The sequence below is a fragment of the Dama dama genome, chromosome 33, assembly GCF_033118175.1.
Source record: "Dama dama isolate Ldn47 chromosome 33, ASM3311817v1, whole genome shotgun sequence".
In the NCBI taxonomy this organism is placed as follows: Eukaryota; Metazoa; Chordata; class Mammalia; order Artiodactyla; family Cervidae; genus Dama; species Dama dama.
Genome location: NC_083713.1, coordinates 62,630,484 through 62,646,618, shown reverse-complemented (window position 1 = coordinate 62,646,618; position 16,135 = coordinate 62,630,484). Strand labels below are relative to the sequence as shown.

General features: G+C 45.8%; 1 protein-coding gene across 1 annotated transcript in view; it reads right to left on the bottom strand.

Moving 5' to 3' along the window:
* The window catches only part of LCT (lactase), a 49,419-nt gene that overhangs the window by 23,382 nt on the left and 9,902 nt on the right, over positions 1 to 16,135 (bottom strand). Inside the window, exons 2-6 of the mRNA XM_061135111.1 lie at positions 14,546 to 14,625; positions 11,515 to 11,598; positions 9,592 to 9,694; positions 8,069 to 8,147; positions 3,359 to 4,085 (exon numbers count right to left, since the gene is read on the bottom strand). Coding sequence (XP_060991094.1) covers positions 3,359 to 4,085; positions 8,069 to 8,147; positions 9,592 to 9,694; positions 11,515 to 11,598; positions 14,546 to 14,625 — 1,073 coding nt within the window. The remainder of the gene's footprint in view (positions 1 to 3,358; positions 4,086 to 8,068; positions 8,148 to 9,591; positions 9,695 to 11,514; positions 11,599 to 14,545; positions 14,626 to 16,135) is intronic.

The window sequence follows — 16,135 nt, the reverse complement described above, 5'->3', positions numbered from 1 at the left end:
CAGCAACATCAGCCACATGGACAATAGCTTCCCAAGTTAACAGTGACAATGTCCGCAAGTGTTGACCGTCGGTCAACACCACCATCAGATCATTAGCAATAGCACCACAACCACATCAACAATAATAAGGGTTAATGGCTTCTCTCGTGTGATCCTCACTTAGTTGACAAGTACAAATACTATTTCTATAATACAGGTGCGGAACACAGATCCAGAGAAGGGGAAAATGCAGGCCGTCCAACCGCAGGCTTCTACTGTCCCTCATAGTGCTACATGGCCTCTGTGCTCAGTAAGGGCTTATTGACTAACTAGCCAACAACTAATTGGAAGGGAGGATCATTTTAATTAATACAAAGGAGAGGAAAATTTCTTCTAGCCTGCCTGATCTCCTTTCCACTTAATGAAATCTAGGAAGAGAAACCACCACCAAGGTCTGTGTGTAGATTCAACTCATGGTCTTACAAAAGTCAGCATGGTTCCTTGGCAGAGCACCGTGAGACACTGGGCAAAGGTGGGGTGTGTGGAGCATAACAAGTCGAGATTTAAATCGACTCTGTCACATGCTCAGTAAACTCAAACCATCTTCTCTCTCGGCTTCAGCTTCGTCTGCAGGAAGTGGGTCATTCTGGATCCTCCCAGAAGGGCTCAGTGCGGCTGTGTGGGCAGGGCAGAGAGCAGAGACTGGGGTGCGGGAAGGGGTTTGTTACCACTGAGCTCCTTTTCCTGTTCATCATGTGAAGAGGCTGACACCTGTGTTTGAGGAATATTGTACCAGAACATTGCTCCATGAAGAGGGGCTCCTGACTGCTTCTGGTGTACCAAATATTAGTTCTTAACTGGGTCCTGACCTCCAGCAGCAAACTGTGCGCCTTTCTTAAAAGCAGGAATGCTTCCCTTCTTAGCCTGCTGGTGTCAGGGCAAAACATGGAAGCAACCTAAATGTCCATTGATAGAGGGATGAATAAACAAGATGCGGTACATCTATACACTGAAATACTACTCAGCCAGAAAAAAGGATGAAATCATGCCATCTGCAGCAACATGGATGCAACCAAAAATTATCACACCAAGTGAAATATGTCAGAAAGAGAAAGATAAATACCATATGATATTATATGTGGAATCTAAATACGACACAAATGAACCTATCTACAAAACAGAAAAAGACTCACAGATATAGAGAATAGACTTGTGGTTGCCACGGGGGAAACGGGGAGGGAGAGGGATGGAGTTTGCGGTTGGTAGATGCAAACTATTATATATGGGATAGATAAACACCCATATATAATAGTATATATAGTATATACTATACTACTGTATAGTATAGGGAATTATATCCAATCTCCTGGGATAAATCATAATGAAAAAGAATATTTACAAAGGTATATATGTATATAACTGAGCTGCTTTGATATACAGCAGAGATTGGCATAACCCTGTAAATTAACTATACTTCAATAAAAACAACAATAAAAATCAAAGGTACTACGCCGAGGGTACACTGTGACTACACTGTGAATGCAAGGAAACTGTGACTGGAATGAAATACTGGTAACATTATAAGAGAGATCTTTTCTTTGAAATTTTTCCTTACTGGTATCATAATGTTTTATAAATAAAAGGAAGAATTGAGAGAGAAAAATGAGGTGGACTTTCTCATCACAGTCTCTATAGGAAAATCTCAGGAGACATAGCTGTAGGGATAAGAAGCCTAAGGAGAAAAGGATGGGATGAGCTTCACAATAAAAACACAGAAATGTCCAAACCTTTCCCTTTCAGGAGTGTTCTCTTTCTCCGTGTGTGTGGTGAACAAGTGTGCTGAATGAGAACAAGCAAGTGTGCTGAACAAGAGCAGAATGGAAGCCTTGACTTAAGTGCTATGTTCTGGCATTATATTGAGTCACTTACAGAGCTCACTCTGTGCATAGTTTGAATTGCTCTCTAATTTTCTAATATGTGTTAGTATCATTCCCCCCCCCAAAGGTTTTAATGTCTTGATGACTTATCTAGCATGGGGCACAGTGAATACTCCTGTCTTAAAACAGTTTGTGTGTGTTAGTTACTCAGTCGTGTCCTACTCTTTGTGACCCCACGGGCTGTAGCCTGCCAGGCTCCTCTATCCATGGAATTCTCCAGGCAAGAATACTGGAGTGGGTTGCCATTCCCTTCTCCCGGGGATCTTCCTGACCCAGGGATTGAACTCGGGTCTCCCTTATTGCAGGCAGATTCTTTACCATCTGAGCCACCAGGGAAGCCCATTTCAGAACAGAACCCAAAGTGTGGCAGAGGAAAGCCAGACGAACGTGCTTATCCTGAAGAATGTTGCCAGTGAAGCTGGTAGCTTTTCTGGGAGATTTTAAAGAAAAAGGAAGACGATGCTTGGGACCCATATGAAGATATTTAAAATTTTGTCTCCAGGGACTTCCCTGCTTAAGACTCTGCACCTCTACCGCAGGGGGCATCAGTTCAATCCCTGATTGGGAAACTAAGATCCCATATGCCACATGTGGCCAAAAAAAGAAAAAATATTTTGTTTTCAGGTTATACATCCCCTTCATATTGAAGTGATACTCTGATTGCCCCCTGGAAAGATCACCTTCCTCCGTCCCCACCTCCCCATCTTTCAGCCAGTACTGAGGGGTAGAGCTGGGATCTGCACTGAACTTCACAGACTCCTAGCCTAGACCCAGTGACTGGTTCAGGGGTGAGCATGCGACCCACACAGAGATCATGAGCACAGGAGACCTTTGCCAGAACAGTGATAAGCCATCTTTCCTGTCTTCTACTGATGTTGAAATATGGGAGAAGGACTGCAGCCATCTGGCTGCTCGGAAGCCCAAGAATAAAGCCAATCAGGGGAACAAGAGAAAAGGAAAAACTGAGTCCTGGTAACATCAACGCTGGTCCAAACAACTCTACTCTGATCAGCTAAAACTAGGACTTTCCAGTTTCCTGAACTCAGAAATTCCCTCCTTGCTTTCAAGTCAGTTTAGGTTGGGTTTTCTGTCACTTGCAGTTAAGTCCTGGCTGACATGGAAAACTTGCTTTGGAGTCAAGTAGATTTGGGCTCAAAATGTTGGCTTCACACTGCTAACCCACTATCAATGTCACCACAACCAAATTGCTTCTCCTCCTGAACCCCAATTCCCTCATCCATCAGAGCCGTTCTGAGGATGCAGCAATAATTTTTAAAGTGCCAGGACAGTGTTTGGCGCTTTTAACAATTTTAATAGTTCCTTCCCTCCCTCCAATTTCCTCTAAAGAAGAAAAAGGAAAGACTTGCTGATGGGAAGGTAAAAGAGTGTTTTTCCAACCAAATGCCCTTCCAACAAGTAGGCACGGCAAGGATGGGAAGTACCTTAAAAGAGGCCACCCCTGGGTCGGAGATGCCTGGTGCGTGTTGGCCGGTGCTGTAGCCTGCGTAGCTCATCACCCATGGCTCGTGGAAGGTCACCCACAGCTTCACACGGTCCCCAAACGTGGAGAAGCAGAAGGCCGCGTAGTCCAGGAAGGCATCCACCACGTCCTCATTCTGCCACCCGCCGCGATCCTGCAGCGCCTGAGGCAGGTCCCAGTGGAAGAGTGTGGCCATGGGCTCGATGTGTGAGTCCAGCAGGCTGTCAATCAGCTTGTTGTAGTAGGCAACGCCCCGGGGGTTTGGGTTATGCCCCTGCCCAGTGGGGAAGATGCGGGACCAGGAGATGGAGAACTTGTAGACCTGGGCCTGGAGGCCACGGAGCAGGGCGACGTCAGTGTCTACCTTGTGGTAACTGTCGCTGGCCACCTCTGGCGTTGCCTGGTCCTTGGCGGTGTTCTGGGGCCCGACTCTGTCCCAGATGCTCGGCCCTCTCCCATCCTCGGCCCAGCCTCCTTCCACTTTAAAAGCTCCCGTGGAGACACCCCAGAGGAAGCCTTCAGGAAAAACATCCTGCAGGAAAGCATCCCTTTCTGCCGTGGACTGGTTGGAAAACGCTTCCCAGACTCTCTGATAGGCTGAGCGGGGTGGCCAGGCATCTACTGCTGTGTCCGGGCCCAGCTGCAGGGCAGTCTGGAGGGTCAGGCTGTCACTCAGAGAACAAGACCAGCTGGGGGAGTGAAGTGATATAAAGGGACATGATAAGTAATGACTCTAATTTATAGGTGACCTGAGACTGATGAATGGTGACAATGTGTTTAGTCAGTAAAGATTCCAATAACACTGACTCTAAGTGATGGGCAGGAAGTGACTGGGAGATGGGAAATTATTATTATTACCCCTTCTTAGGCAAGTTAGGATGAGATGGTTGGATGGCATCACCAACTCAATGGGCATGAGTTTGAGTAAACTCCGGGAGTTGGTGATGGACAGGGAGGCCTGGTGTGCTGCAGTCCATGGGGTCACAAAGAGTTGGACATGACTGATCAACTGAACTGAACTGAACTTAGGCAAGTTATCACTGCTCCTGCATGACTGAAAATACTGTGCTAATGCTACTATTCTCTGTATTAGACCACCCTTCAATATTGTCTTCAGCTCTGATGAAATTTTTCTTCTTATAATGTATATTTATAAAACACAGCTAAAGATAATGACTTCAATTGTTGAGTCTTTTGATTCTATATTGGCCACTGTGATAAAAATGTATGTACATTAATTACCTCATTTAAATTTCAAAATAAGTGTATGAGACAGGCACTACATTATTTATCTTCTTCCTACAGAGAAGGAAACTGAGACTTAAAGAAGTGAGTAATTTCTGGGCATCAGGGGCCAGCAGCTATTTACCAGCTGGTACAGAAATATTTCAGTAATTGAACTACCAGTACAGCTCTACTGATGTATACCACTTAAATATCAACCCCAGCTACAACTTCCTTTCTTCTTCATGTTGCCTGGGTTATGGTCATAATGACAGGAGCTCAAGCATCCATACAGCACCATGAGGTAGAAGTTTTGTTAAGGGTGACAAAACAATGAGAGAGGAGCCTGGATTCCTGATGATTTTACCCACTCTAGACTGTCCATCTCTGGGCTTCATTTATGTCAATAAACTTTTATCTTTTTTTTAAAGTGAGAACTCCTTGATTATACAGCTTGCAAATGATAGAGCTCAGAGTCTGTGCTTTTAACCACATATCACTATGTATATGTGTAGATGTGTGGACATTATATGCATATATGTGTTATGTTTTATGAACATAAATATTTATTCAGAAATAAATATATCTGAAATAAACATAACTGAAATAAAACATAACATAGAAATGCTAGTTTGGGGGCTTCCCTGGTGGCTCAGTGGTAAAGAATCCACCTGCTAATGCAGAAGACATGAGTCCGATCCCTGGTTCGGGGAGATCCCACATGCCTCAGAGCAACGAGGCCTGTGCATCACAGCTTCTGAGTCTGTGCTCTAGAGCCTGGGAGCTGCAACTATTGAGCACTTGTGCGGCAACTACTGAAGCCAGAGCGGCCTTGAGCCCATGTTCTGCAACAAGAGAAGCCACTGCAATGAGAAGCCTGAACACTGCAATGAGAAGTTGCATCGCTCCTGCTCTCTTCAACTAGAGAAAAGCCCGTGCAGCAATGAAAACCCAGCTGAGTCAAAAATAAATAAAATTATTTTTAAAAAGCTATTTTCATAGACAACCAAGTCTGATATATTCTATTTAATTCTAGTCTGTTTTCCTTCTCTCTCCTTCCTCTCTCCCTCCCTCCTCGAGTCCTGCGTGTGGGCTGGAGAGCAGTGTCTGAGAACACGCGGCAGTTTCACCAGCAGAGGGCAGCCTTGAGGAAGTGTTGGTAGAGGGGGGTGTGTTTAGCCTGGAAGAGAACACACGTGGGGAGAGGCGAGAGCAACTCCCTGTCCTAGGGCTCTCGAGTGGAGAGGGGCTGACATTTTACAAGGTTGGCCCAGAGCGCAGAACTGGTACAGGGACCCTGCAGAAAGACCTCTCTCCCATGGAGTGGGGCCTGGGCCTTACAGATTTGTGTGTGTTAAATCCCTTCAGTCATGTCCGACTCTGCGACCCTATGGACTGTAGCCCGCAGGCCCCTCTGTCCATGGGGTTCTCCAGGCAAGAATATTGGAGAGGGTGGCCACGCCCTTCTCTAGGGTTCAAACTTAAGCTCCTTCTGTTTTATGAAGCATCAACTCATCTGCCTTTTGTAGAAAGGTGGTGACGGGAAATGATGGCCTATAGCTGTGGATTATCCAAAACAGATGCATGAGTCTGGAACGCACCAGGGACCCAGAGGAGTGCCCACTCAGCTGTTCTGACCCAACCCTTCTGATCATGACCGTCCTTCTGGCTTGGGTGAAAAGAGGTTTTCAAGAAATAAACTCCCCCTGGATAAAAAAAGAACTTACCATACAGGCCTTGGAGCCTGGGTTTGCCTCACTTGGGTAGAGATTTAGCTCAAGCAGTCCGTATGCCCAGCCTTCCAGGTGCCCCTCACTCCCTACTCTAACCCCTCAGAGCACCCCAGGTTACGCTCTCATCCTCTCCTCTGGGGAGCAGTGCTATATCTCCTGCCACTCTCTCTGCTAGAGTCACTGGTGGGCCTCTCTGTTTCATTTCTGAGTCTAAAACATTCCAATGAGAAAATGATGTCTGTCCTCCCAGAACCCCCTTCCACCTGCCCCGGCACCTGCAGATTATCCATCAACATTCACCCACTCTCAGTTTGCTAGCCAACATTGGACCTTCCCTTCAGGAGAATTAGCGAGAGATCAAGCCATTAGAAAGAGAACCCTGGAACTGATGTCTCATGTCATCTTGGGGTTTTATAATCACTGCTTCCTCAGACTGCCCCCTTTCTTATGACCTCTTCAGTTTTATTTTCCAAAAAACACAGCCCAGCACTCCTCGGCTGATTCCAAGTACAAACAGAGAGCAGGTTTGACCTGCTTGCTCATGCAGTATACCTGCAATATACTTATACTCTCAGCACAAAGCCTGGCATGTAGCTGCTTCAGGTCTGGTGATGTGAACTGCTGATGTGAAGTGAGTTGAGAGGATTGAACAGTAGAGGGAGACATGGCTGAGGACAGCCAACTGCTGGGAGAAAAAAGGTACAAAGAGGTAGTGCACTGAAGCTTATGATCTTGGACAGAGCTATGCTAGAACTGTCTGCAGCGAGCTCTAGCTGAAGGTCTAGGAAGCTAATGATTGCCCCTAGTCCTTCCTTGACACAGGGTACGAGACATTCCATTGTGCAACATACTCCTGTGGAGTGCTGTGGGTTCTGGGAAACGCCCTGCACTGGCTTCCACACCAAGCTTTTCTCACTTGAGAAATGCATTGGAATGTAAGTGCATGCACGCGTGGGGGCTGTCCCTGCAGTCACGTCCAACTCTTTGCAACCCCATGGACTGTAACCCACCAGGCTCCTCTGTCCATGGGATTCTCCAGACAAGAAGACTGGAATGTGTTGCCTTGCCCTTCTCCAGGTAAGTGCAAGAGACTGACATGATTATGGAAATAATTGCAGATCTGCTCTTTTTTTTTTTTTTTAGTATGTGTCTTACAAATTTTGTACTTTAGTCATGTGCTAAGAAATTATTTGCAATCCCACAATAATTAAAAAACTTTGTCCTGAGAAACCACTGAATTAGGCTTCTGCCTGGTGCACGGCTGACTTTCCCATCTATGCTGTCTCCTTGCAGGTAATATGCTTCACATTTCACGAGAGAAAATGGTGCAGAGAACTCACTTCACTCAGACCACATAACTTCAGGGATGGGCAGGTCTATCATGAACACAGCCTACTCTTCATCATCTAACAATGCCTCCAACAAGATCTTAACTGGAAGGCAGGGGTTCAAACATCAGCTCTGTTAGTTGTGTGCACTTGGTGAACTAGAGGAGGCTGAATGATTGGTGAGAATGTCAGAACCGCATGGGGCCCAGGGACACTGTTCCCAGCTTTCCCCTCTGAGTCTCCATCTCTCATGTCCAGAATGGCCACAGAGGGCCCACTCATCCAAAAGACACATGATAACAGTCCCATGAGCTTACACAGGTGAAGAACAGCAGAGCATTTGGCAAACATCAGTTATTGATAGTTCAACAGGAAATCTAACATTACCTTTTCTTGGAACTTGATGAACAGCTCAGGAATGTACTAATATCAAACCCAATGATGAGCACTTGGTCTTCATTTACGGCTGTAAGAGAAGAAGTTTAATTCACTCCACCTGAAGCTCACCCTACTATGCATGACTGCCCATCAACAGTTCTCCTCACTCATGTACCACAGCCAAACTCCAAGCAATGGTTCCAAGCCCCTCTGGAGAATTCCAAGGCTAAGATTTAAGGAGGTCACATGTGATTTTTTTTTTCCTACTAAGAACAGCTGTTCTCAAACTTCCACGTGCATTAGCATCACCTGTGGAGCTTGTTCAATGCAGATTGCTGGGCCCACTCCCAGGTTTCTGAGCAGGGTTTTCTGATCTGAGGTGGGCTCTGGAATGTGAATATCTAACAAGTTCCCAGTGATGCTGATGCTTTTCTAGAGACCAAACACAGAGAACAACTGACTCAGAAGACCTCAAACATGAGGAGAGGGTGGAATCTTTTTTCTAAGAAACTATAAACATAAGATTGACTATTTCAACCACTTAGAAAGGGATGGGATTTAAGAACAGAGATCATGACTCCAAAGATGACTTAGGGCAAGAGTTACTGTGGCATCCATGGTTGTGGTTCATGAGGTCTGTGAAGCCAGCTCAGCACTGGTTACAGGTGATAGAAAGGGCACGACCAACATCTCCCATATTCTGACCTTACAGGGAGACTGAACTGGATATCAGGCACCCAGAGGCCTGCCCCCGATCCCTTCTTGCAGAGTGTCTAGTGGTCCTCAGCCCCTGAGGCCTTAATGGACACCACTTTCCCTTGACCAGATTGGACCAGGACAATCTTCTTTTTAATAATCATTTAAAAAATTTTTATGAAATGTAATGTTAACCTTTTTTATATGCTATGCAGCATGCGGGATCCTAGTTCCCTGACCAGGAATCGAACCTGCAGCCCCAGCATTGGAAGCATGGAGTCTTAACCATTGGACCACCAAGGGAAGTCCCAGGAGAAGTCTTCTGATGCATGGCCTACCCATCAGATTCACTCTCAAGAATTTGAAATAAGAGACATTGTGGAGATGGTCCATGAGTTGTGGGGTCCTGTAACTGAAGACGCTGATCAGGCAATGGGGAAATGAACAAAGTAAAAGTGTCTGGGGTGGGCAGAGAGCAGTCCTGCAAGGTGGGGCACAGATGAGAGACCCTAGAGGGAGGAGTAGTGGAAACAGACAGATAGGCACAGGGCTGTTGCCAGGCTTACGCCTGACATCTCTGGCCTGATGGTCTTCATCTCCATGAGACCCTGGCATCCTTCACATGCTCTACAGAACTTCTCTTCTTTCTTGGGTCGGTGGGAACTAAATGACCAACAATAAGAAGGCAAGGAATACTACACGCATCTAGGGCAGGCTCTCAGACCAGACCTTCTTCGGTCGCTCCTCCTGTTGGAACCCCAGACTCTCAAGATTTCTACTCTACAAGCCAAGGCACCAAACGTCACTGCAAACCTCTCCAGTGATGGTCCGCTCACCTTTGAGAAGGCTGAAGAGCAGATGGGCTATGTTGTTCCTGGTGGAGAGGCAGTTCTGGAGTTTCAGACTGAAGATGAAAAGTTTCACTTTTGGTTCAGTGGTCTGAAAACGATATAGGCCAGCAAGTGAACCGAAGCTGCTGAGAGTAAGCTGTTAGTCAACAGGGACAGGTTTTCAAGATGTGAAGCCACAACACTCAGTGTGGTTTTGGAAATGACCGCTAGCCGTGTCAGTTAATAAAGGGAGCTGACTCTAGACTTGAGGGAGGAAAAAAAATGACACTTTTCTATAACATAGGCCATTCTCTATACAGACGCCCACCAAAGACACAGGTTCATCTATCCTGTCTCCTCAGGCCACAAGGTACCTGCTAGAACTAGTTGCTGTATCAGGACCAGGAACAAGGCCATCTGCCCGTGTCAGGGGCCTGAGATACTACAAGAGGCTCCATCAGGTGCTGCAGTCATGATGTTTATAACGTCGAGGCTCTGCTTCAGAACAGTCTGGTTTGGGGAGGGGGGAGGTAGGGTAGAAATGAAGCAAGATCTACCCCGAGTTGACAGCTTCTGAACCTGGAGATAGCTTCATTATGTTTTTCTTTCTACTATTGGATATGTCTGACATTTTCCATAAAGAAACTGAAAAGAAACTATCTTCATTAAAATTGGACCAGGTGTCATTTTTCTGCCATTTCTAGCCATTTCAGTATCAAAAGGAACATCTTTGGGCTGACAAGTTGTTTGACTTCATTTTAAGTTACTTTGTCTTGGGTTTGGTCATTTTCCCCACACTATCTTCCCCTACTCTGAATAGTTAACAGCCACTGAGAAATACCAACAGCAACTTCTCAAACAGGAGCCTGGCAGGTTCTTTATTTTCTCAGAGCCACCAGTAACAATGAGGTGACTTAAGCTCCGAGAAACAGAGTAACTGGCTCAGAACCAGTTGGCGGGTCTGTGACTCACGTAGCTTTGCTCCTTCCCTGTGCCGGGTCAATGTGGTAAAGTCAACTATTAAGGGAATAGAGGGTTTTCTCCTTCCCGGAAGATCCACGCATAGTGGGGCAGCCTGTGATATCACAGGGCTGGAGAGCTGGAGGATCCGTCTGCTGAGTGGGGGATTCCCTGGGGAGCAGGGTTTCTTCTAAGAAGGGCATGCAGGACCCCCACACGCAGCTCCTGCAGAATTCAGAACCTGTGGACATGCGGTGGGTCCCCAGGCCCTAAGACACCTGTGTGCCGGTGGGGAGCGGCAGCTAAGGCTCAGAGAAGGGGCATGCAGGTGCTCTCGGGAGAGTGGAGAGAGAGTGAGGGTTGGCTTGTTTAGGTAAATATTTCTGTGAACACATCTACGAAATGTCTTTTTCAATCTCAGAATGAACACGAATTCTGACTCTCAATAGCTTTCTACATGAGAGAGCAGAGGATCCATGTAAATATTTACCTGAACAAGCCAACCCTCTTTATCCTTTCCAGGGAAGACTATCTAACCTCCAGAGGTTCTCTATGGGAATTTTCTCAGACAAAACTTGCATGTATGAAAGAAAGTGAAAGTGAAGTTGCTCAGTCATGTCTGACTCTTTGCAACTAGAGTACTGGAGTGGGTTGCCATTTCCTTTTCCAGAGGATCTTCTCAACCCAGGGATCTAACCTGGGTCTCCCGTATTGTAGGCAGATGCTTTATCATCTGAGCCACCAGGGAAGTCTGCATGTATACAGACTTTTTTTTTTTTTTTTGGCTGTGCTGCAAGGCTTGTGGGAACTTTGTTCCTTAACTAGGGATTGAACTCAGGCCCTTGGTAGTGATGAAAGCATGGAGTCCTAACCACTGGACCACAAGCTTATGCATCAGCTGAAGCATTAAATGCCTAGTACCAGGAATCTTTGCCATTCATCATCAATATGGAGAATAGCTTAAGTTACCTGCAGTTCACTCAACTTGAGTGGTAAATCTGCCTCATTGTGGCATTCATCAGATAAATCAAGAGAGACGAAGTCAACTGCATCCTGGAAATAAGCAAATAGAATCATTAGAACATAAACAATTTCAAGATGAAGAACTGCTCAGAACTATTCTTTTTTTGTTTCTCTCCTTGTTACTAAGTGGAATACTCCAAACCGGGACTTTCCAAGGGAGAAGTAGGATGAGGAAAAGCTGGGGACAAGATGAGAATGTGTATGGGGTGTGCCTCTTGTGTCGTGAGGAATGCATCATGTATGCACTCAGCAAAGTGCTTGGCACACAGGAAGGGCTCAGTAAATGCATACGATTGAATGAGTGAGTGAGTGAGTAAAAGAAGTAGTGTGGGCCAGAAAGGGTGGGTTTCCACTGAGTGAGTAAACTCTAAAGGAAAGGGGTCAGAGGCCAGAGCTGCCCTGGGTGGAAAGCCTTCTCATGGCCCTTCCACTCTGCAGGACAGAGGCTTTGGAGTTTCAGCCACCCACAGGCCACTTAGTAATCTCTGCAGACTCTACCGGAGTTTGGAGTTTTAATTGTAGGCTATAGTCACTGGCTACTTTCAAACCACAGCTTAAAGTCCACTCCCGTTGGCCCTAGCCTGGCCCACACTGTAATCCAAGCACAGAGCTCTCATGGTCCGTGGACACCCCTATCTCTGCTCCAATTAAGGACATACCTCTCCACCCTGTCTTTTTCTGCGTATCCTTTAAGAACTACAGATTCAGAGTCTCCACCCTTTTCAGCGAGTCATTTCTCTCCTGGCCACAACCAGACTGCTGCCGGTGTTCCCCCCTTCTCTTCCCCTGGGACAAAGACTGTGGGTAATGGCATCTGGGAACAGCCCAGTGCACTGTGACCTTAGATAACTGACTCTCAACTGCTCCCCGTGGCTTTTCCAATCAAGTTATTGTCATGTGTACCCAACATTCCACAGGCTTGCTCCCCACTGGCAAGCTCCACTGGAACATTCCCCTTGGCCCCCTTGGCCCTTGCTTTGTCTATCAGCTCCATGCAGTGTGTGATCATCGACTTCATGCTCTTGAAAGTCACTGTGCTGGGTTTAAAGATGAGTAGGATCCACAGAAACTTACAACTTGATAGAGTTAGCAAATGTACTGACCACATGAAGAACAGGCAGGAAGTTCTAAGTGATATAAGAAAAGTCGACACCTCAAATCTTGGCACGGAGAAGGCAATGGCACCCCACTCCAGAACTCTTGCCTGGAAAATCCCATGGACGGAGGAGCCTGGTAGGCTGCAGTCCATGGGGTCGTGAAGAGTCGGACACGACTGAGTGACTTCACTTTCACTTTTCACTTTCATGCATTGGTGAAGGAACTGGCAACCCACTCCAGTGTTCTTGCCTGGAGAATCCCAGGGATGGGGGCGCCTGGTGGGCTGTTGTCTATGGGGTTGCACAGGGTCGGACACGACTGAAGCGACTTAGCAATAGCAGCAGCTAATCTTGGAGGGAATTAGACTCACCTGGGAATGTGGGAAGGCTCTGAAAGCCCAGGGCGTCCCTCCACATTTTGTACTTTATTAGCTCTCCAGGTGATTCTGATACCAAAATTTGAGAACTGCTGATCTAAACAAATGGCTAAAATGTTCCAAGCGAGGAGAGACCACATCAGGTTTAGTGGGAAGTGTTATTAACAGAAGTCTCTTTATGGTGGGCACATTCACACTGATGTTAAAAATGGGCAGAATTTTGTTGGAAGAGATTTGAGGAAGGCAAGGAGGATAGGACTTCAGGTAGGGGATGCTGGAGAGCTGGTGGAGAGCACAGCGTACACAATGGGGAAAAGGTGAGGCCAGAGAGACAGCAAGAGGGTCTTGGTGAGTCGCATTCTGGAAGGCTCTGAGAAATTTCACCATTTCAGGGCAATGTAGCTTCTCAGCAGGGAATTCAGCAAAAGATGCATTGCATGGGGGGTACTGGGGGCAGAGAGCCCAGTTCAAAGACTACTGCTTGACAAGCATTTTCTGATCAGCACTTTGGTCTCCTGAGCTCATAACTGATAGCAGTTATCACCCCTTGTAAAAGAATTTAGATATTCTGGTATTTTGGTCATACTATCAGTCTTGGACCTGGTCATTTCAGAACCTTATCATGTCTGGTTTTTAAATCCCTGAGCTTGTAAATCTGAAGTTGGACCTTGACATATGGGGCCTCCATCCCAGCACAGACACAGGGCCGCACAACCATAGGAATCAGGTGTCTTCTCAGAGGGCTTTCCACGCCGCCCAGCAGTCAACATTACAAGGGCCAAAGCTGTTAAATGCTCAAATGTTTTAACGTTTCTTACTAAAATTGTAGTTAAAAGTTGTTTTTAGAGGAGGTAGAAAGCAGGATGGGCACTCCAGGGACCACATTATTACTGTTATTAAAAAAACAAACCAAAAACTCTTACCCTAGTACCTGTTTTGCTAAAAAACAAACAAAAAAATACAAAACTGACTTCTCTTCTGATAAGCTCTTTTTAAGAAGGAGCAAGACCAGAGGCATTTGACGTCTTTGTGTAGGTGAAAGCTGACACTTGACCAAGTGAAAGCTGGGGCTACAACAAATAAGACTTTGTTTTAAAGTAATTATAAATCTAGAGAATGCATAACACTCAGAAGAGGCATTTATAAGAATGTCAAGAAAACCATTATATGTAGGATGGATAAACAATAAGTTACTTCTGTATAGCACAGGGAACTATATTTAACATCCTGTGATAAACCAGAGTGGAAAAGAATGTGACAAAGAATGTGTATATATATATATATATACACACACACACACACACACACATATATATAATATATATAACTGAATCATTTTGCCGTACAGTAGAAATTAACACAGTATTGTAGGTCAAGTACACATCAATAAAATAAATTTAAAAAGAAAGAATGTCAAGTCGACAAAAATTTCTATTTTTTTAAAAAATTAAACTTGCAACTTTTCTCAGAAGTTACGATTCTGTTTCTTTGGGCTGTCATTACCTTGACAAGCGCAGATGTAGATGGTTCTAGCAGGAGCTTGGAGACCGTCTCAGCTTGCAGGACCACAGAGAGTTTTCCACCTGAAACCAACCAGACAAGGGGATGTTGGTGAGAGAGGAAGGAGGCTGTGACCCCAGAAGCCACTGGTGAACTTGTTTTCTATTGGCCTTTCTAGTCCACGTTCACCAACTTTAAAAAAGATTTCTGCAGAAATCACTCACATGATTTTACGCTGGCTGAAAGATTTTAGAAAACAAGGTAGCTTTTTAAGAAATGTCCCTTTAGAGACTGTTTCATATAAATGAGAAGGGTGAAGTGCAAGACACTTGTAAAGTCTTTTGCAAGAATAAAAACAGTTCCTTTCCCTAACCCCACACAATGTAAAAGGCAGAATGGAGAGAACTGCATCTCAGTTCCTAATAAACCTTGGCCTCTGCGTGCTTTACAAGCTCTCCAGGTGATTCTGACACACACTAAATCTTGGGAACTGTTGGTCTAAACAACAGTTCAGAGTTCCAAGTGGAGAGACTTTGGAAAGGTGGGGTGTTCTCAGGGGACTGCTGCTACCTCTCCTCATTCACTGTGCAGACGTCCATTCAACCCTTACTGTGCACTGAGGGGAATATGAAGGCAACAAAGACCTGTGCAGCTTGTGCCCTCTCACTTTGACATTTGATCACCTAACAGTGGTGTGGAAGCTTACGTACATCAGAATCACCTGTCCTTCTTGTCAGCCGACTGGGGTGGACCCAGGAATGAGAGCCTTTCACAAGCTTCCTGGGTGCTTCAGATACAGTGGTGCTCAGACCACAGTTTGAAACACGCTGCTGTGGGCTTCTCAGGTGGCTTACTGGCAAAGAATCCACCTGCCAATGCAGGAGATGCAGGAGATGCGGGTTTCATCCCTAGGTAGGGAAGATCCCTTGGAGGAGGAAATGGCAACCCACTTCAGTATTGTTTCCTGGAAAATCCCATGGACAAAGGAGCCTGGCAGGCTACAATCCAAGGTGTTGCAAAGAATTGGACATGACTGAGCATGCACCCATTCACGTGGTGGACTTGGGATGCCTCAGTTGTTAGAAGCACCAGCTAACTCCTTGGTGCACAGAAGTCTTTATCTCCTGCTGAGATTGTGTGCTTCCTGAGGAGCAAGCGTCAACATTTCTCGAGTCTCTCCAAATAGCAAGCTTAGGATGAGTGCATAGGCAGGTGCTCAGACCTGTGCTTTGGAAACAGTAGACAAAATGGCCTAAAGCCAGAGTTTGAGACTTAAAACTACACGATTATATGCCTGACCTCTCTCCTGCATTCAAATTCCATACAGGAGAAGGATCTCCTCAGTCAATGAAACCACTATTAATAACCGCCGCCAGCTACTGAAGTGCTTATTTTGATAAGCATAATGGAACTTTGAAATCCTCTGAGCACGGAATATCACTCAGAGACATTTGGTCCTCATTCTGATAAGATAATGCTATTTTCCAGTTATTCAGTGATTGTGCCCCATGGAGCCATTTCACCTTCCACAGATTTTCCACACTTCAGTCTATCATCACATCAGCACACGTAGAACATATGTTCTCAGCCTGT